Source organism: Psammomys obesus, unplaced genomic scaffold (assembly GCF_907164565.1).
Source record: "Psammomys obesus unplaced genomic scaffold, mPsaObe1.curated_primary_1811, whole genome shotgun sequence".
NCBI classification, from domain to species: domain Eukaryota; kingdom Metazoa; phylum Chordata; class Mammalia; order Rodentia; family Muridae; genus Psammomys; species Psammomys obesus.
In genome coordinates this window covers 1,504,802-1,527,499 of record NW_026590656.1, presented here as the reverse complement: position 1 = coordinate 1,527,499, position 22,698 = coordinate 1,504,802, and the positions used below count along the sequence as shown (strand labels likewise).

Sequence of the window (22,698 nt, the reverse complement as noted above, 5' to 3'; positions counted from 1 at the left end):
GTATATTATTGCACCAACTTGTTTGCAAACATTTCCAAAATGTACACTAGAAATGTAAACTGAGAACAGGAAGAACCAAATAATCCATGAAAGAATGGCCAAAAAAGTACTTTTCCTCAATGAATTCTTGGATCATGACAAATAGCAAATATGTGGAATTATAATCACATATGCTTGACTCCTTTAAAACATACACCCAAAATATTTACATAATATTGCAGAAAATAAAAGCAATGGACTCAAGACCTATTTAGCTTTTATAGTTGGACCATATTAATTCACTGGTGGTGGTGCTGGCCTGAAATTTCAGCACACATGTTATCATAGCTGAGGGGAAAGGCTAACATGTCTAAGTGCAGCCTGGGATATCTAAGAACTTTAAGCAAAGACCCAGATAAAGAAGGAGGATGAGGATGAGAAGAAGCCAATGTCTGGGGTTGTAGATCAGTGATGGAATGTTTGCTTCTAATAAATAAGGTCCCATGTTTGAATACTAGAACTGCACACATCACAAACAGAAGAAAAAAAACTGAACTCTTAGAAAAATCTGAAAACTTTATAATGCTGTTTCATTATTATGAACTATGCATTTTAATGAGGCAAAGAGTCATGAACTATTCCATTTTCTTCTCTTCCTCTGTTCATTTTTCTATCCCAAATGTCCTTATTTCTTTTGATATTCATAATATCTTCCTTGTAAATTCTCCACAAATACCCTTAATAGGATTTTAAGATGGCTCCGTGGTTAAAGTGCTTGTTGCTCCAGAAGAGTATCTAAAATGGGATCCCAGCAACTGCATGTAGAGGATGATAGCTCCCTGTATCTCCAGCTGTTGGAGTTTCTATGCCATCTTCAGGTTTTTTTTTAAATCCACAAATGTGGCATGCAGTCACATAAACATACACACATATACAGATTCTTCAAAAAAAAAAAAAGAATGATAAAAGATTAGAGAGTTACTACTGTAAGCTAATAGAGCTAGCCGAATCGAATAAAAGTTGCACTCACTTGCCAAGGTCTACCTCTTTCTTTCCTGTGAGTTTCAATTATTCATCTATTAATCTGAAATAAAACAATCTTGGTATAAATTCTCAAATTGTATTTAACTCCATATATATGTATAACCATACATTTGAGGATTTTGTTTTCCATTAAGTGAATTTCCAAATACATTCCATTAAAGGAAACACACACAACTGTAAATTCAATTAGTGAATTATATGTAGAACACAAATGCATATAAAAACTTAGGTCTATAAAAAGAGATTTATTAAAAATGATGATTGGTTCTGGCTATTACGAATAAAGCTGCTACAAACATGGTTGAGCAAATGTCCTTGTTGTGTACTTGAGCATATTTTGGATATGTGCCTAGGAGTGCTATAGCTGGGTCTTGATAAAGCGCTATTCCCAATTATCTGAGAAAGCACCAGATTGATTTCCAAAGTGGTTGTACAAGTTTGTACATTCCCACCAGCAATGGAGGAGGGTTCCCCTTTCTCCAAATCCTCTCCAGCATGTGTTGTCACTTGAGTTTTTGATCTTAGCCATTTGATGGGTATAAAATGGAATCTCACACTCATTTTGATTTGTAGTTCCCTGATGACTAAGGATGCTAAGCATTTCTTTAAATGTTTCTCTGCCATTTGATATTCCTCTGTTGAGAATTCTCTGTTAAGCTCTGTACCCCACTTTTTAATTGTATTACTTTACTTGTTCCTTTTTAACTCCTTGAGTTTTTCATGTATTCTCGATAGTAGCCCTCTGTCAGATATAGGGTTGATGAAAATCCTTTCCCAGTCTGTAGGTTGTCATTTTGTTCTGATGACAGTGTCCTTTGCTTTACAGAAGCTTTTCCGTTTCACGAGGTCTTATTTATTGATTGTTGACTGTGCTGTTGGTGTCCTGATGCCCCTCAACTGAGTAACGGATACAGAAATTGTAGTTCATTTACACAATGAAATACTCCTCAGCAATTATAAACAAGGAAATCAGAAATTTACAAGCAAATGGTGGAAACTAGAAAAGATCATCCTGAGTAAGGTGTCCCAGAAGCAGAAAGACACACATGGTATATACTCACTTATAAATGGATTTTAGGCATATAGTATAGGATGAACATGCTAAAATCTGTACACTTAAAGAAGCTAATCAGGAAAGAGGAGCCTGGGTAAAGATGATCAGTTGTCACTCAGACAGGCAAATGTATGGACATCAGGATGAACAGGGAATCAGACAGGAGCCTACCAAAGAGGGCCTCTGTAAGACTCTACCCAATAGGGTATCAAAGTAGATACTGAAGACTCATGGCCAAACTTTGGGCAGAGTGCAAGAAATCTTATGAAAGAAGGGGTAGATAGACCTGGAGAGGACAGGAGCTCCACAAGGAGAGCAACAGAACCAAGAAATATGGGCCCAAGGGTCTTTTCTGAGACTGATATTCCAAACAAGAAACATGCATTGAGATAACCTAGGACTCCTACACAGATGTGGCCCATGGCAGCTCAGTGTCCAAGTGGGTACCCTAGTAAGGGGAACAGAGGCTGTCTCTGACATGAACTGAGTGGCTGGTTCTTTGATCATTTTTCCTTGGGGGGGGGGCAACCTTAACAGTCCACAGAGGAAGACAATGCAGCCAGTTATGATGAGACCTGTTAGGCTAGGATCAGATGGAAGAGGAGGAGGGCCTCCCTTATCAATGGACTTGGAGAGGGACTTGGGAAGAGATGAGGGAAGGGGTGGGATTTGGAGGGGATGAGGGAGTGGAATACAAAGTGAATAAACTATAATTAATATAAAAAATAAAAATTAAAAAAAGAATAAAAATATGATTGGCCTAGTTATAAGCTCCAGACTCATCAATTTCAGTTTCCATTAAAGTTAGCTTAAAATCGAAGGTATGAAGTACAAAAGCACCCTTTTCCAAGTCATTTATTTTTCTCTATATTTTAATCATTTATAAAGCCTTGTGATTCTTCTACCTGCGTTTCAGTGAAAATCTCCTTAAATTTAAATTAAGATGGTGTGCTATAATCATGTTTTAAATGAACATATTCTGTCATCACAGAGTTAAAAATGGTTATTTGTCAAGAGTGATTTCTTCACTATTATACATTTAGAAATAGTTAGATCATAATCATTCAAATTCATTTCAGATTTTTTTTAGCTAACTGAATAAAGCCTAGGGTTGTGATCTTGTTAAAGAAGTGTTCTAGGATTATAATGTGTTGCATCCCTTATATTTCTTTTTACTTGCATACATAGATATTGGTAATTTGGAGTAATGTACCATTTGTATGATTAGTTCTTAAGGAAGCAAAAATTATTCTTGATCCATTTGCCCTCACTTCCAAACAGTCAATTGACTCTTCTGTGAATGACAGTTTACCACAGACTATATGTTAAATGATACGCTCTGTCTGAAAAGAGGGTAATTTCAGACTATTTTCTATTAGTGAAAGCATGAGCATCTATTGACATATGGGGATGGACAATTTTCTCAGATTTTTCACTATTGACCTTGTGAAGTAAAGGTGAGTTCCTTCTGGAATAATCTTTAGCAGATTTATAAGGTGTACTATACTTTGCAGAGCTAGGCTAACAGACCTGCAGTGACAGATATTACACAAGTTTCTGGGGAACATCAAAAGACAAGGAGGCACAGCTTGAAAAGTTGCCACTATAATTGTATGTGTCCAACTTTATCAGAAATAAATATAACAGTCACTGATTTAGTGCTTTTATAAAAAAGTGATAATTTAACAAATGCTTGGAACCTCTACTTTTTCTGTTTTATTATTATTATTATTATTATTATTATTATTATTAATTATTATTATTTATCTAGATTTATTCACTTTGTATCCCAGCTGTAGCCCCTTTCCACATCTCCTCCCAGTCCCACCCTCTCCCCCTTTTCTACCCTATGTCCCTTCCTTAGTCCACTAATAGGGGAGGTCCTCCTCCCCTACTATCTTACCTTAGCCTATCAGGTCTCATCAGGACTGTCTGTATCCTCTTTCTCTATGGCCTAGTTAGGCCACCTCACCAGGGAGAGGTGATCAAAGAGCCATTGAGTTCATGTCAGAGACAGCCCCTGTTTCCCTTACTAGGGAACCCTCATGGAGGCTGAGCTGCCCATGGGCTACATCTGAGCAGGGGTTCTAGGTCTTCTCCATACATGGTCCTTTCTTGATTCATCAGTCTCTTCAGGAACCCTTTAGCACAGAATTTTTGGCTCTGTTAGTCTTCTTGTGGAACTCCTGTCCCCTCCAGGTCTTTCTATCTTTCCCTTCTTCCATAAGATTCTCTGCCCTCTGCCCAAATTTGGCTATGAGTCTCTCCTGTTTGCTCTTCTGAATGAGGATTAAGCTTCTTGTCTAGGGCCCTCCTTGTTGCTTAGCTTCTTTAAGACTATAGATGTTAGTATAAGAATCTTGTACTATATGGCTAAAATCCACCTGTGATTATATACCTTGTGTGTTTTTCTGCTTCTGGGTTACTACGTTCAAGATTTTTCTGGTTCCATCCTCAGTGCAGTTATAAATAAGAACTTGTGGGTGTTCACATAATGATTCAAGATTCTCTTTCAAAACTTTTCAAAACTTGAATGCTGGTGTGCTTTCTTCGAGTTACTTAAATTAAACATCCTAATTTCTAACCCTATCATCTGGCTCTTAATATAATAGGCATCTGTTTCCACTTACAACTTTTCCAGAATGATTAATTGGTATTAAACCAATTCATATCAACTTAAGTAATATTAATGAGTTAATTAAACAATTAATAATGATCAAAATCAACAACCCATTAATCACTTAAAATTAACAGGTACTATTAAAGCTGAGTAGATTTCTTTTCAGTTTTGGTTAATATCTAATATTTTATAGCTTTTTTCATAGAAAATATTCATTCCTATTATGTTGTTCAAGACCATTACAATATTTCTAAGTCATATGCAAAATAAGTCAATGACAAAGCCCATAAATTTACAATGTGAGAATAATACGTAGCCTTCTACTCTTTATCTGTCCTACACCATCTGCAGTCAATTAAATGATTCCCAGGTGTTCACAGTAATTGCTTTAACACAAGATTACATGTCACTTTATGGGTCTTTAAATATTTATTATAAAACTCTCATCTACATTTTTCTCTATTCATCAAGGAACAAAACATGCTGATGTTTAGTAGCAACACTCAAAAATGTTAATTGGACTTGCTGAATTATTCTGTGGGTTAAATTTCAATTAAAATCTTTTTTAAGAGTCAAGAATTGAAGAAGAAAAATATTGTATCTAGGATGTTGACTTAGGTACCTTTCCTTTACACACTCGATTTTATAATTATGCATTTATGAAAATAAGAACCTATGATGCATGGAAAATCAATGTCATTTTATTGTCAGGACCTCTAAATAATGTGGAATGTAAGCAGTCAGAAGGATCATCAAACAATTTCTCACACAAAGGCAAGTAAAATAAGTATTTTACTAAGGTAGTAGAAAGGAGCCATAAAGACAGTACAGCAAAATAAGGTTAGTTAGTCTGTAAGGAACAACCAGAGATTTTACTAACTGTTCATAATTATTAATGTGTGGACCTATTGAAAATTTTAATCACTTGTATATATATTACACATGCTATGTTCCCGCGTACATTGTAAAACATTCACGTGAACTTCCATTTTTTTTACCTTTTATTAATTACACTTTATTCATTTTGTATCCCCCCATAAGCCCCTCCCTTCTACACTCCCGGTCCCACCCTCCCCCCCTTTCTGCATGCATGCCCCTCCCCAAGTCCACTGATAGGGGAGGTCCTCCTCTCCTTCCTGATCTTAGTCTATCAGATCTCATCAGAAGTGGCTGCATTGTCAGCGTTATAGGTTATCTCCACGGATAGTCCTTGGTTGGAGTATGAGTCTCTGGGAAGTTCCCTGTGTTCAAATTATCTTGTTCTGTTGCTCTCCTTGTGGAGTTCCTGCCCTCTCCAGCTCTTACTATTTCCCACTTCTTACATAAAATTCCATTCACTCTGCCCATCAGTTGGCCATCAGGCTCAGCATCTGTTTTGACAGTCTTCATGGCAGAGGCTTTATAAATATACAACATAGAATAAACCCACTAAAATCTGAACATCTAAACAAACTAAGCAAAAGAGAGAACCCTAACTAAAATTGCTCCATCCCCATCCTGAAAGGCAAAGAGGATGGACATCAGAAGAAAAAGAAAACAGTAAACAACCTCGGAACCAGCCACAGAGGGCCTCTGAAAGCCAGAAGAAGAAAACAGGAAACAACCTAGGAACCTGCCACAGAGGGCCTCTGAACTTCCATTTTTTTTTATTTTCCATCTGCTATAAGAAATGTGCACAGATATGATGTGCAGGGGTGCCCAGAGATGTGCCTTCAGCCTCTGGGAGTCACATGGAAAAACATAGCAGGCTAAATACAGTGTATTCTTATACTATAGTGTCTTTTAAACTAGATTTTTTTCTCTGTAACATCTTGGTGCATGACATAAATCATACGAATTTACTTGTAATAAAATCTACATATACACACACATTTTTACAACTTTCATTGAACTTATGTCTTGAACCTCTATACCTGTCGAGTTGTCATCCCTGTCCTCTGACTCTGCTCCCCTCTTAAGTCTCCCTGGACAGACAAAACTAGTACATCTAGCTCCCTGAATCAGCCAGAGTCAACTCTGCTGTAGGAGCTGACTGCCACCATATTGGCACTACGTGTTATTTATTCCTACAAGTATTAACTGGAAAACAGCCAGGCAGACAAACAGAAGGAAGAAAGGATATTGTACTAAATATACATATCACTTTGTTCAATGTTTTGCAAATGCTATCTAGTTTGTTTTCTTATTGCCATAGAATCAGGCCTATTCAGTTACCGATAATTACAATCACACAATATTTACAAACAATAACTGAAAATGAAGAAATTGACTGAAATTAGAGTTTTTATATAGCTTTTTATGCCATTGCATTTTATTAATTGGAAATTAATAATCCGGAAAATGACCAAATAATCCTTGACATTAACATTAGTAGTGGTCATATGCTAATTCATTCTGGGTTCATTTTCCAAACTGATTGAAAATTAAATAAAGAGAAGAACAATAATATGTAAGATGTTATTTGAAGCACAGGATTGTGGTTTTAAGCACAATTTAAAGGTAAATATTTTGAATAGGGAGGAAGTATGGGATTAGTAGTGGATGAGGGAGGGGGCTATAGGTAGGACACAAAGTGAATAAATTGAAATTAATAAAAAATAACTTGATAAAAAAGAAAAAGTAAATGTTCAAAATAACATTCTAGTTCTTTCATGACCAAATACCTTTACTGTTTTACTCAGATGTAGATTTATGTTATCATAGTTACGTATGCCTACGATAATAACTGTACAAATAGACATTCAAGTTCCTCAATGGTCATGACTGAAATTCAACTAAGGGAGGCTATCTTTCCTCCTCCTGTGTTTATCCTTCATGTGAAGTAGGATAAAGTCACATGAGAGTGAAAAATCAGATTTGCTTGACAGTTTCCTTTGTGATTGTTAAGTGTTAATGGTCCATTTGGCAGAATCTGCTGAGATGGACTTTTGGTCACATCTGTGGGAAACTATCTGGATTATAATTATTAATATAGATGCCAGTCCCTAGCAGGAAGACGCTGGGCTATATACAGAGAGAAGAGAGGGCAAGCTTGGACCTAACACATAAGCATTCACTGTAGTCTGCTGAACACAGATGTATCATGACCATCTGCTCGAGAATCCTGGTGCCTTAACTGCCCTGCAGTGACAAGCCAACGTTGATCTCCTTTCAGTTACTTCTCTTCTTCTCTAATGGTATTTTATCATGATGATTGGAAGAAATGGAGACTGTTTTGTAGAAATATTTTGATAGTGTAAGTATGAAATTATTATATAAAAGATTTTATACTATAAAATGAAACATTCATTTTGATAACCCCATATAGTTAACTAAGATTTATTAAAAAGCAAGCATTAGCTGAAATCAAATCAATGTCTCTCTCTTTAAACTAAGTATAGATGCACTTAAAATTATATTAAGGATCAGTATATTATTATAAAAATCAAGGACAGCTCTTTTCATGATGTTTTAGAATATTTGGCATAATTTTTTTTTGTTTTGTTTTTGACCTCCCCAAGTGAGGAGCAGTCCTGCTAGGCCACAGAGGAGGGCTCTGCAGCCAGTCCTGAAGATACCTGATAAAACAGGGTCAGATAAAAGAGGAGGAGGTCCTCCCCAATCAGTGGACTTGGAAAGGAGCAGGGAAGAAACCAGGGAGGGAATGTAGGGTTGGGGAGGGAATGAGGGAGCGGGATACAGCTGGGACACAGAGTTAATAAAATGTAACTAATAATAAAAATGAAAAAAATATTTTTTTTGTTTTTGAAATGATTATATAATTACATAATTTGTTTCTTCGCTTCTTTCTCCCTAAATTCTCCTTTATATCTCTTCTTGCTCTCTTTTAAGTCTATTTCCTCCTTTTTTCATTAGTTGTTGTCACTTGCATAAGTGTATATTTACATTTATATTCAAACCCGTTACTGAAGTATCAGTTACAAATGTTCTACTGAAACCACAATCTATAATTTATTTACAATTCCGCAAGAAATAACTTTTATTCTGTTTGTTGCATTACAATGACTTCCAACAATATCAAATATGCTTCACAAAGATGGTCCATAGCTTAATCTCCATTATTGGAAAGTTATGAATAATGTTATCATATCATACCTAAAGCCACACTCCATTTTCCCCATATACCAAAATAAATACTTTGTTAACATTAAAATAATAGATCAAATAATTAAAAAAACGTTGACCTGAATCTTGTTTAAGAATTCCATTCACTCTGCCCTTCAGTTGGCCATCAGGCTCAGCATCTGCTTTGACACTCTGCACTGCAGAGGCTTTCAGAGGCCCTCTGTGGCAGGTTTCAAGGTTGTTTCCTGTTTTCTTCTGGCTTTCAGAGGCCCTCTGTAGCGGGTTCCGAGGTTGTTTCCTATTTTCGTTTTCTTCTGATGTCCATCCTCTTTGCCTTTCAGGATGGGGATTGAACATTTTAGTTAGGGTCCTCTCTTTTGCTTAGTTTGTTTAGATGTACAGATTTTAGTGGGTTTATTCTATATTATATGTCTATATGAGTGAGTATATACCGTGAGTGTCTTTTTGCTTCTGGGACAACTCACTCAGGATGATCCTTTCCAGGTCCCACCATTTACCTGCAAATTTCATGATTTCCTTATTTTTCATTGCTGAGTAATACTCCATTGTATAGATGTACCACAGTTTCTGCATCCATTCTTCAGTTGAGGGGCATCTGGGTTGTTTCCAGCTTCTGGCTATTACAAATAAAGCTGCTACAAACATGGTTGAGCAAATGAGAAAGGTCTTGCTTTTTCTTCAAAAAGTTTGAACCTGGGATATTGTACTTCCTTTAACCTTCTCAACAACAATCACACTCCTTTCTATCAGCTTTATTAGAAGATAAATTTGGAGGAAGAAACTTGCCTCAGTTTATCGCTTCCAAAGTTAGAATTGCCATGGAAATCAGGATTGTAGACTTGGGAAAATTCTGATATTAAATAGTATATTTTAAGAAAAATATGGATCTTTATGAGTTAAAACAACTATATGTCAAATTAAGTTTTATACCCAAAGACTAAAAAGATTTAGTTTAAGTATAATTTACCAGGCTACAAAGAAAGACATGCAACCACTCTTCATGAGACCTGATAGACTAGGATCAGAAGGAAAGGGAAGAGGACCTCCCTTATAAGAGGACTGGGGGAGGAGCATGGGTGGAGAAGGGGCACAGTGGGTGAGATTGGGAGGGGAGGAGGGAGGGAGATACAGGGGCTATACAAAGTGAATAAAGCATAATTAATAAAATTTTAAAAAATTTAAAAAAGTTTATGTATATATGCATATGTACATATATATATACACACACAAATATGTGTGTATATTCAAACATATATAGTATTTTCTTTTTACTTATTTATTTATTTATTTATTACAATTTATTCACTTTGTATTCTCAATGCACTGCCTCCCTCATCTCTCGGGCCAACTCACCCTCCCTCTTTTCCAACTATGTTCTTTTTCTAGTCCACTGATAGATGACGACTTTCTCCCCTTCTATCAGATCCTAGCCTATCAGGTCTCATCAAGACTGGCTGCATCATCTTCCTCTGTGGCCTGGCAAGGCTGCACCCCCAGGGGGAAGTGATCAAAGAGCCAGCCACTGAGTTTATGTCAGAGACAGGCCCTGTACCTCTTTCTAGGGAACCCACTTAGAAACTGAGCAGCCTATTGAATTTCTCTGAAAAAGTGTTTCTAGATCCTCTCCATGCATGGTCCTTGGTTGGAGTATAGGTCTCCGCAGGCCTCCCTGGACCTGTTTTCTTCTTTTGGAATTCCTGTCCCCTCCAGGTCTTTCTATTTCCCTCTTCTTCAATAAGGGTTCTGGTACTCTGCCCAAAGTTTGGTCGTGAGTCTCTGCATCTCCTTCAATAACCTGGTGGGTAGAGTCTTTCAGAGGTCCTGTGGAAGGCACCTGTCCTGTTCCTTGTCTTCTACTTCTGATGTCTATCTACCCTGTTTGCCCTTCAGGGTCCTACTTGTTGTTTAGCTTCTTTAGGACTATCGATTTTAGTATGTTTATCCTATATTATGTGGCTAATATCCACTTATAAGTGAGTACATACCATATGTCTTTTTGCCTCTGGGTAACCTCACTCAGGATGATCTTTTCTAGTTCCTAGCATTTGCCTGCAAATTTCACAATAAACCCACATACCTATTGGTCACTTGAATTTTGACAAAGGAGCCAAAACCATACAATGGAAAAAAGACAGCATCTGTAACAAATGGTGCTGGCCTAACTGGAAGGCTACATGTAGAAAAATGCAAATAGATCCATATTTATTTCCCTGCACAAAACTCAGATCCAAGTATATCAAAGATCTCGATATAACACCAGCTACACTAAATCTTTTAGAAGGGAAAATGGGGAAGAGCCTTGAACCCATTGGCACAGGAAACAATTTGCTGAACAGAACACCAACAGCTCAGGCTCTAAGGTCAACAATTAATAAATGGGACCTCATGAAACTGAAAAGCTTTTGTAACACAAAGGAGGATGTCAATAGAATGAAAAGAGAGTCTACAGACTGGGAAAAGTTCTTTACCAATCCTACATCCAAAAAAGGGTTAATATCCAAAATATATAATGAACTCAAGAAATCAAACATGAATAAACAAAATAAACCAAGTAAAATGGGCCACTAAAGGATATTAGACATATAATATACTATAAACATACTAATCTGTATACCTAAAGATGCTAAACAATAGGAGGACCCTGGGTAAGATGCTCAATCCTCAATCCTCATTCAGAAAGGCAAATGAGATAGACATCGGAAGAGGGAGAAAACAGGGAACAGAACAGGAGCATACTACAGAGGGCTTCTGAAAGACTCTACCCAGCAGGGTATCAAAGGAGATGCTGAGACTACTAGCTAAACTTTGGGCAGAGTGCAGGGAATCTCATGAAAGAAGAGGCAGATGTAAAGACCTGGAGGGGACAGGAGCTCCACAAAGAGACCAACAGAACCAAAACATCTGGGCCCAAGGGTCTTCACGGTGATTGATACTCCAGCTAAGGACTATGCATGGAGGTAACCTAGAACCCCCTCCTCAGATGTAGCCCATGGCAGCTCAGTATCCAAGTGTGTGCCCTAGTAAGGGGAACTGGGACTGTCTCTGACATGAACTCAGTGGCTGGCTCTTTGATTACTTCTCCCTGAGGGAGAAGCAGCCTTATCAGGCCACAGAGGAAGACAATGTAGCCAGTCCTGATGAAACCCAATAAGCTAGGTTCAGATGGAAGGGGAGGAGGAGAATCTACCCTTTCAGTGGACTTGGAGAGGGGCATGGGAAGAGATAAGGAAGGGAGGGTGGGAAAAGGAGGGAATGAGGGATGGGGGTTACAGCTGAGATACAAAGTGAAAAAACTGTAATTAATATGAAGAATAAAAATTTAATAAAAAAAAACAAAAAAGCAAGAATACTCTTAACTGCAAAAGTCAGAAAAACAACTTTAATTTTTAAAGAAGTGATAATTTGAGTGGACATTTCACAAAGGGAGAATTTATGGATAGCAAATAAGCCTATTGGAAGATATTGAACACCAGGAAATGAAAATTAAGGCCATGATTGAAATCCAATATGTACTTAGGTCCAGCTAAAATAGAAGTGCAGACAATATAAAGAAGTCAACAAACAAAAGTACTTGTATTTTTTCTTTAACTTCTCTTTTAATCCTTCATACATAATCTCAGTAAAAAGATTTGACAGAAACTGAAAGTACTAACATTTATTATAATAAAAAATTATAAGATTGTATACACACACATACATATGAAGGTAATGTTCATTGGTAAATTACTCTCCTAAGTTGAAGGAAACTTAGACATCATGATGTCAAATCATGCTGTCAGGTCACCTCATGTGCTTTCTAAGTCTATTTTGATATGCTATGAAAATATTTCAGGAACAAATGTACATTTTGATATTTAGGAGCAATGGCTACCATAGCAAATGTAATTTTGTCCCATTGTAACATACTCACTAATAAATTACTCAGTTGCAGAAATCATAATTAATTCTGGGCCATATTATATTACATGTAAGTTGACTGTACTGCAATGAGAGATCTGCCTATATATTAGAGAAGTAAAATGGCTTCAATTTGACCAAAGGCCATAAAAACGGAGTAAGACAGAATGAGTAAACTTTACCTCCAAACACTCACCGACTGTCAGCTGTCCAGTGAGCTGCCCCATGTGGTTTCTTGCATTCACGGTAACATTTCTGTCAGACTGTAAGACCAGTGGACTGTCCTAGGAAATGTGCATAAAACAAATAAATCAAACGAAATCATAACTATAGTCAGAACACATGAAATTATGTTGTGCACGTTAACTCAATTTTCTTTATAAATAGCCAGCTGTGTTAGCATTTGGTTGAACTGGGTAAAAAGATGGTGTCACAAAATAATTTTGTAGTAGATGGAATGCTTCCAGGTTTATATCCAGGCATCAACCATCTGATGGCAGTACCTCCAGTTCTACTGATGGCACTTAACCAAGGGTACAGGATCCCCTATGTACCGTTCTTTAATGGCATAGAAGCTTGCTGACACTGATAATCCATTCAACTCCAGCAACTTTCAGATTTTACTATTAAATGGTATTTCCTCAAAACTTCCTTCTCTGATCACTGTATGTAGTGGTTGATTCCACTCACAAACTTTCTATCCGCATTCCTTTTGCTAAGGCACTGATCACATGATTGGTTTACTTGTCTCATGTTGTGTTTACATGGTTGTCTTCTTGCTTGTGCCCATAATGACAAAGACCACAGCAGTCAGTTTTACAGAGCTGCACGTCCACTGTTTCTCCTAGTGCTAGCAGTGTTTGCTATGTGTCTATTAAGTAAAAGCCGGTACGTTGGAACGCTCTGTGAATTGTATAGTGACTAAGGCAAGAAAACACAAGTTGTTTTCCTGAAGATTTCCACACCCCCACCTTTGGTTATATGTGTCCAATTAGGCGCTTACATAGGACTAATTTAGCACATAATAATAGTTCACTGAAGGGAAATACCATTGCCTGAGGAAGCTTCCTGTAGAAGTTTTTAAATATCTGCATCAGATAAGTAACATCATGATCTAAATAAAGGATGGTCATTGACAAATTATGCATCCGTCTATTCAACAAATGCTTATTAGTTATTACACACAGCATAATTTTATAGGATCTGGACATTTAAGAGATCAAAATGCAGTAACTTCATTTATAAAATTTGATTTCAGTTTTGAAATGTTAATGAAAATCTCTCTCTAAATCTTCTCTCTGATCCACTTAATACAGCACTTCTACAGTGAAACCATTACACATGCTTTTTATTTTACTGTTTTAAAATTGTCCTTGTTTTTGGGAATATAATACAAAATATTTTATGGTATTCCTTTTCATCCCCCAGTTCCTTCCAGATTTTCCTTGCTTCCATATGTACCCAACTTCACTTCCTCTTTCTTAAAGAGAAAAAGAAAAAAAAAAAGAAAAAGAAAGAGAAATGTAAAGATAAAGCCACTGAAAAACAGAGTTTGATTTGTATTACCCAATGAGTCCCAAGGGTGGAGCCTGTCCTGGAGTGTGATCGATAAACCCAGTGTTACTCCATTGAAGAAAAGTGATTTTTTTCCTCTCTTAGAAGCTATTATTTGCAATAGCTTCTTGTACAGGAGTAGGACAAGTGCTCATTTTACCTCTCCCATGCTGAGATCTTGTCTGCCTGTAGCTTGTGCAGGTCACAGTGAATTCTTATGTGCATCTGTCCTATTCTGTCTAGAAAATGCTATTTCCTTAAAACTATCTACCACCTCTGGTTCTTACAATCGTCCTGTCACTTTGCTTTCACATAGAATCCTGAGCATTGAGAGGAGGGATGTGTTAAAGCTATCCTGTTCATGGCTAAGCACACCAAAGTCTCTAAATCTTGGCTCATCATCCAGTGGTGGGCCTCTGTGTTAATTATCATTTATTGCAAGAAGAAGCCGCTCTGGTGAGCACTAGTGATACACTGATCTATGTGTATAGTAATATGTCAGTAAGACATATTACATGCCCCATGTAGTCTCCAGTTCTTCGCCTCATCGACAGTATCAGATATGGATTCTACCACATAGAGTGGGCCTTATTTCCAATAGAAATAGATTGTTTCCTATTATTCTCAACACTATTGCACCAATGAGCACATCTGGCAGACAAGTGGGAATTACTGGTAGCAGGTCCATAACTCATTTAGATAGATGATTGCTTGTCTTTGATAGTATGTTTAGTATCTTATAGCATCATGAATGTTAACTAGTAGGGGTGAAGCTTGGTTTCTCCATGTTCTATGTCATAAGTATGAGGTGTCTTCAACAAGTGAGTCTATGGAGGCTAATCATAACATTGGCAGTAACCTGTACAATTTTGGAAGTCTATAGGATTCTTTTGAGCAATGACTAAAATTATGAAACCCATTCCTCATACTGCGGATTTTATTTGATAGCTAGCATATGATTCCTAATTGGGCAACAGTCTCCCTCCATTATATGGTAATTCCATTGAAATTCTGTACACATATGTATAAACTTTAGGGTACTTCTTGAGCAGTGGGTTTCAAAATGGGGTTTTGTAAAAGCTGTAGTGTTAGTTATTCCTCCTTATATTTGTCTTGTATCATACCCTCCCACACCCTTTTTCTGTTCTAATTTACAGTGTACTACTTTATAACATTACAGTCTATATCTCCTTTCTTGGCAGGAGGACCCTCCCCAGTGCTGTTTCTTTACTAGCTACCTATACATTGAGGAAAAAAAAAATCTTAAAATGGAGTATAGAGCTAAGCAAAGATTTTGCAAGAGATGAAACACAGATAGCTGAAAAGGGCTTTAAAACTATTCAACATCCTTAACCAACAGGGAGATAAAAATTAAAACCACTTTGAGATGTTTTCTTACCCCAGTTTGGACTCCCCCAACTGTGTTAACATGTCTCTTGGTGTCATCCTCGTTCAGGTCATATTTGTAATCAAGTAGTTAGGAATGCACACACACACACACACACCACCGCCACCACCACCACCAACAACAATAAGAACAATAACACCATCAAAAACAATTTTTTAAAAAGAGGCCAAGAATTTGGGAGGGAGAAAGGGGTATACCAGAGATAATATGGAATGAGGAAAAGCAAAGGAGGAAATATGGTAATTATAATATCAAAATGTAAAAACCAAGAATGTCCAAAATTAATAAAATGATTGACAGCAGCTGCTGGTAAATATGTAAGGAGAAGGTAACTCTTCCTCATTACTGGTGGGAGTGTCAGCTGGTAGGGATAGTATGCAAATCAGTGTGGAAGTTCATTAAAAGCTGAAAATATTGCTACCCTGAAGTCCAGCTATACCACCCTTGAAAATACACCCAAAGAATTCTACATATATTACTTGTTCATTCATGTTCACTGATTCTTTATTCATAATAGCCAGGAAGCAGAAATATCCTAATTGTCCACCAACTGATGAATGGATAATGAGAATATGGTACACTTACACAATGAGGTATTTATTATTCATCTGTTCAAAGAAATAATTTATGGAGATTTCAGGCAAATAAATAGATCTAGAAACAATCATTCTTGGTGAATTATCCCAGAACACAAAAAATAAATATAATGTTTTCTTGTATTTGAGGATGTTAGCTTTATTGTTTTAGTTCTGTGTGTTTCAGGTATATGTACTTTATATACAAACCACTTAAACACTGAATATTAAGATTTGATATTTTATATTTGATTCTTAACTCTTAACTACATGCAAGTATATAAAGAAATGATCATATACACATATGTTTAACATTCAGTGTCCAACACATGCAACATCTGTATACACACCTCTATAAAGAGGGTTTTTCAAGCGCATTCAAACTAAGATTTGATAGAACCATATTTTTCTACATAATTTACCAAATTTGAGGAACATATTTACTCTACTAAGATGTCATTGTACAAAATGACTGCACCTAAATTCATTTCGGTTTTTCTATTTTCCAAGCTGAGATTCTTTATCTATAAATAAAGTTTATTTACACATTAAAAATACTGAGAATATTAAATGATGTGAGCATTTAAAACCTTAAACACTAAAATAAATATGTAAAACATACATCTAGTCATTTCTCCATAAACATATGTGAACTATAGATACCTATCTTTGAAAATACTGAATCACTTTAAATCAATTAGGTAAATATTACCATGTGCCATGTCCAAATTCTGTTGATAGCACAGATTGTCCACTAAGCACTGTTTCCAGACAAGGACTTCTGCACAGTGAATACACTGCTGTATTACACATAGAAGATATTTTGTATAGCCATATACATAACAAAACAATTGCACTCTGTATTTGTAAAATCCAATGTAAATGTTTTTAAAGAATGCCATGATAAAAACAAAAACAAAACCACAGAGGCTACAAATTTGAAGGAGAGCAGAAAGGGTTATATTGAAGGATATGGAAGAAGGAGAGGAATGAGGGAAATGTAATTAAAATACAATCTTCTGCATAGACTGATGCCCCAACCAAGGAAAACGCCTAGAGAGGACCTAGATGCCCTAAGACCCCTGCTCAGATGTAGCTGATTGACAGCTCAGTCTTGATGTGGGTTCCCTAGTAGGAACCCTAGGAGAGCAGGGGCTGTCCTTGACATGAACTCTGTTGCTGCTTTTTGATTATTTCCCCCTCATCGAGGAAGGATATTCTAGGCAACAGGGGAAGAAGATTCAGGCAATCCTCATGAGAACTGATAGGCTTGGGTCAGTTGGTTCTGGAGGAGGGCTCCCTTCTCTAAGAAATGGGGAACAGGGGGAAGAGGAGGGAAGGTTGGACAAGGAGGCGAGAAGGGAATGGACTATATTTGGGATGTAAAGTGAATAAATTATAAAAATAAATTTAATTAAAAAAGAGAAAAATGAACACATGAATACAAGTATAATAAAATTCATCACATCCTGGCATGTCTAAGTGAAGTGCTGTGGAAGTATAATGAATATTACAAGATTTATTGCTGTCTAAAAGACCTTATGATCAAAGAACAGCAAATTTAAAAGTCAACAGTCAATAGGAACCTCATCCAGTGTAATACAAAAATGGGCCTGTTAGGACTGTCTATAACATGTCAATTCACTTTTCACCACACCATAGGGATCCTATTGGAGTTATCTCTGTGGCTCACTTCCACTCTACTTATTCCACTAAATTTCCTCTCAGAATTAAATTTTTATATCCAGATTAAACTTTTACTATGATGGCAAAAGCAATCTTTGTACTTGCTAGAATTATAAACAGAGCTATCAGAGGCGATGAGCAATTCTCTACAATAGACTCATGTGAATAAAACCACACTATTATGCTGTTCTGGTTTTTAAGTTCTGTTAAGCCAATGTAATGCCTATTAGTGTACCGTGTTCACTGGAAAATCACATAGAGATTTTTGTCTATAAATCAGCACAGTGTTTACTTTGAAGCTAGGCCCACTACTAATGCATCTTAGGACCAAATCGTAACCTTTTACATAATGTGCACCGTATTCCATACATATGAATGTATATGTCATAAAAATGATGACAGTCCAATGACTTATCTAACAGGAATATAATCTTACAACCCCATGCAGCTGCAAAGTCTCCTAGTAGGTGAATTTTCCATTGTGACTCAACAAAAAAATCTATTTTTCACTTAAAAATGACATTTACTAAATTTTACCCTAAGCAACAATTTTAATGCACAGTTTGTATTCTTTCATTGTTATTTCTCCAGAGGCCTTTCTATGAGAAAATAGGGGTCATTACTATTTCATTTGAATTCATTTTCTTATAAAATTTCTTTATGCTTGTTTTATTATTATCCACTGATCAGGGAGGATGACCTACTACCATCTGACCCTTAGCCTATCAGATTTCATCAAGACAGGCTGCAACCTATAAAAAGACCAAGTGGAGGTGTCTTGGACCCTGATCTCAAGCTGTATTACAGAGCAACACTAATAAAAACTACATGGTACTGGCATAGAATCAGAACGGTGGATCAATGGAACTGAATCGACGACCCAGAAATAAACCTACACACCTGTTGATACTTGATTTTTGGCAAAGAAACCAAACCATACAATGAAAAAAAGAGAAAGTGCTGGTCTAATTGGATGTCTACATGTAGAAAAATGCAAATATATCCATATCTAACATCCTGCACAAAACTAAAGTCCAAGTGGGTCAAAGATCTTAACTCAAAACCAGACACTGGAAACCTGTTAGAAGAAAAAGTGGAGAAGAGCCTTCAACTCATTGTGTTACTTTTCTAAACAATTTTAATGTACAAATATGTTAGCATACTAGTATTAAAACAAAATAAAATATTCCTTAATCTTTACTTTTTATTAGAAAATTTGTATGTGTATCATACAAATTATTTCATGATATGTTTCATTTTTGTATACTGTTAGTGTATATTCATTATATAAACACATAAAACCAATGTGTTTTATCATGATATTTTTATACATCTTTATCATATGTTTCAGCCCCTTCCTTTTTTTCTCATCTCCCCCAACCCTTCCTCTGTATTCTTCCTCTACCCAAACATTCCCTTTTACACTTTCATGTATTATTACTCTATTTTAAAATGCAGGGTCCACACATTAGAGAGAACACATATTTGTCTTCCTGACTCTAGAATGTTTGTTGAACATCGTGATCTCCAGCTCAATGCATATTTCAACAAATATCATAATACTGTTATTCTGTGCAGCTGACTGAAATGTCTGCACAAACTGGGGGCACCATGTTTTCTTTATTCAGTCCTTGATGGGCACTCAAGCTAATGCCATAAACTGGCCGTTGGGAATAGCAATCAGTAAACATAAGTTTGTGCATATTTTGTAAGTAGAATTTATGACAAGCGTGTGTGAGATGGTAAAGAAGTTCTTCGTCCTACCTTGTTTACTTATATGTGTGTATACAGGAGGGTGGTATGTATACATGTGTGCAGGTGTCCTGGGAGGACAGAAGAGGGTGCTGGGTCACCAGGACCCGAAGTTACAGGAAGTCGTGGGTGATAAGGCCTGACGAAGGTTCTCTGCAAGAACAGAGGGAACTATTCCTATATGAACTTTTAAAACTACAGTGTGTGTGTGTCTGTCGCCTGGTTTAAGGTCAACAAGCACTTTGAATAAATGAATTGTGCAGCGCACATATGAAGAGCAACACATTTGGGTGGGCTCTTAATGCTCATCGGGATTTGTGTTTAGATCATAGAAACCTTAGGGGGTCTTGCTGCCTATTGTCTTCCTCGATTATTTAGTTTTTAACCCCTCATGGAAAGATTTCTAAATACTATTTAAGTGGAACAAGCCATATCACATCATACACTGTGTATTCTTTATCTCTCTTCCCAAGCAGTAACTTAATTTTATTTCTATTCCTTTTATTTTTTCTTTTTTTAAATTTTAACTCTTTTTCTATTAATTGCACTTTATTTACTTTGTATCCCCCTTGTAGTTCCCTTCCTCTTCCCCTCCCAATCCCTGCTTTCCTCCTCCTTCTCCACACATACCCCTCCCCAAGTCCACTGGTAGGGGAGGTCTTCTTTTCCTTCCTTCTGATACTAGTCTGTTAGGTCTCATCAGGAGTGGCTGCACTGTCTTCCTCTGTGGCCTGGTAGGGCTGCTCTCCCTTGAGGGGGACATGATCAAAGAGCAGGTCAATCAGTTCATGTCAGAGACAGTCCCTGTTCCCATTACTGTGGAACCCACTAGGAGACTGAACTGTCATGGGCTACATATGTGCAGGAGTTTTGGGTTATCTCCATGCATGCTACTTGGTTGGAGTATGAGTCTCAGGGAAGACCCATGTGCCAAGATTTTTTTGGATCTGTTGCTCGCCTTGTGGAGCTCCTCTCGCCTCTGGGTCTTACTAACTCCCACTTCTTTCATAAGATTCCCTGCAATCTCCTCAAAGGTTGGCCATATGTCTCAGCACCTGTTTTGATAGTCTGCAGGGCATAGCCTTTCAAAGGCCCTCTGTGGCAGGCTCCTAATTTTTTCCCTGTTTTCCCCTTTTTCTGATATCCATCCTCTTTGCCTCTCTTGATGGGAAATGAGTGTTTTAGCCACAGTTCTCCCTCTAGATTAGTTTCTTTAGATGTGTAGATTCTAGTAGGTTTATCCTATATTATATGTCTATATGAGTGAGTATATACCTTATGTGTCTTTCTGCTTCTGGGATCTATTCCTTTTTTCATTTCATACATGTAAAAACATGAAAAACAGGTAACTAAAAATTCTTTGCTTAATAATGAGATTATTTGAAATTTAATTTTTCTCAGGAAGCAAATGACTTAATTACTTAAATTGCTGTTTTAAATATAATGGTATGGATTGTTAACAAATGTCCTCAAATTCTGGATTCATAATTTCACTAGAGTATGAAATAGTTCCTGACAATAATTATTAAAATTCAACTTTGAATAGATTTCTACTTTGACAGTCTATACTGCAGAAGCTTTCAGAGGCCTTCTGTGGCAGGTTTCAAGGTTGTTTCCTGTTTTCTTCTGGCCCAGTACTCTTACTGTGAACTTTGTCATATTCACTTTTACGGATGTGTTTGCACATTGAAGTTGCCGTTTGGTAATGCCTGCCTCTTTAATGTTATACAGTGACCATGGTGGTCGATTATGCATCTTTTTGGCTTTCCTTATCCTGATTTCCACTGAGAAAAGTGTATCCAGAGTGTGGTTATGAGCAGTTTTTCCATAGCTCTCAATTATAGAAGATTCTAGGATTCTAGGATCATCATTCCTACATCTGTCAAATGTTTCACCTCAAACTTTACCTACGGGTAGCCTTACAGAATTTTTTTTTTCATGAGTAAGGACTCTAGATGAAAAAGTTCTACTCTACTCCCCCCCCCATAAGAAGATCAGGTAAGACATTACTATTTTATATCAACCAGGTGCACTGTGGTACTAGAGATTTCTCTTCTTAGACAGTAATTGTAGCACCAAAGACATTGTCCTCTTTCCCTTTCACTCTAAGCTTGTATCCACTGTCACTGCTGATGTCTCTACAGGTATTTGAGACCCTTGGCCTAACCCCAGGGGTCAATTCTGTTCACTCTGCATGTTCAGATTTAGATATTTGTACTACACTATGAGGTAGAGTGAGACCTATTGCCTGGGAGGATGTATAGACTAGATCCTATTATTGTGGCCCGAAAGAAACTTTAGAGCATTGGTGAAAACTTTGTGTTACATAGATTGGGATGAACAATTAAATAAATGGATATGATGAGTTGGTAGCTATTTTGGCCCCAGATAATGTACAGAGCATTTCTACTTTTAATCAACTAAATTAGTAAATTTTTCTGATAATGGGAATGATAATGATGAGTGTGCATCTTTATTGGGACAGGTAAAACAGAGGCAGAAATAGATAATCTTGGGTATGTATTTGCATATAACAAACTTTATTATTTAGGTATGCAATGAATGAAGAAGAATTTTTTTTTCATTAAATTAGTTTACTTTTCTTTTTTCTGGAACTTGTCAATTTAGAAAAAGTTTCCAGACACTAATTTTTACTTTTTATAATTTACTTTTTAATTTATTACAATTTATTCATGTTGTATCCCAGCTTTAGCCCCCTCCCTAGTCACCTCCCAATCCCGCCTTCCCTCTCTCTTTTACTTTTATGCCAGTCCCCATGTCCACTGTTGCGGAGGTCCTCCTCCTGTCCCATCTGACCCTAGCCTACCAGGTCTCATCAAGACTGGCTGAATAGTCTTTCTCTGTGGCCTGGTAAGGCTGCTCCACCCCTTATCAGAGGAGGTGATCAAAGAGCCAGCCACAGAGTTCATGTCAGAGAGCACTTGTTCCCAGTCCTAGGGAACCCAATTGGAGACTGAGCTACCATGGACTACATCTGTGCAGGTGTTCTAGGTTATCTCCATGAATGGTCCTTGGTTGGACT

The 22,698-nt window shown here is 36.9% G+C and overlaps 1 protein-coding gene across 2 annotated transcripts in view; it reads right to left on the bottom strand.

The window, feature by feature from the left end:
* The window catches only part of Sgcz (sarcoglycan zeta), a 404,776-nt gene that overhangs the window by 106,876 nt on the left and 275,202 nt on the right, over window positions 1-22,698 (bottom strand). For both annotated transcript variants that reach the window (XM_055608087.1, XM_055608088.1), the window contains exon 3: window positions 12,877-12,964. In XM_055608087.1, the coding sequence (XP_055464062.1) occupies window positions 12,877-12,964 (88 nt within the window). The remainder of the gene's footprint in view (window positions 1-12,876; window positions 12,965-22,698) is intronic.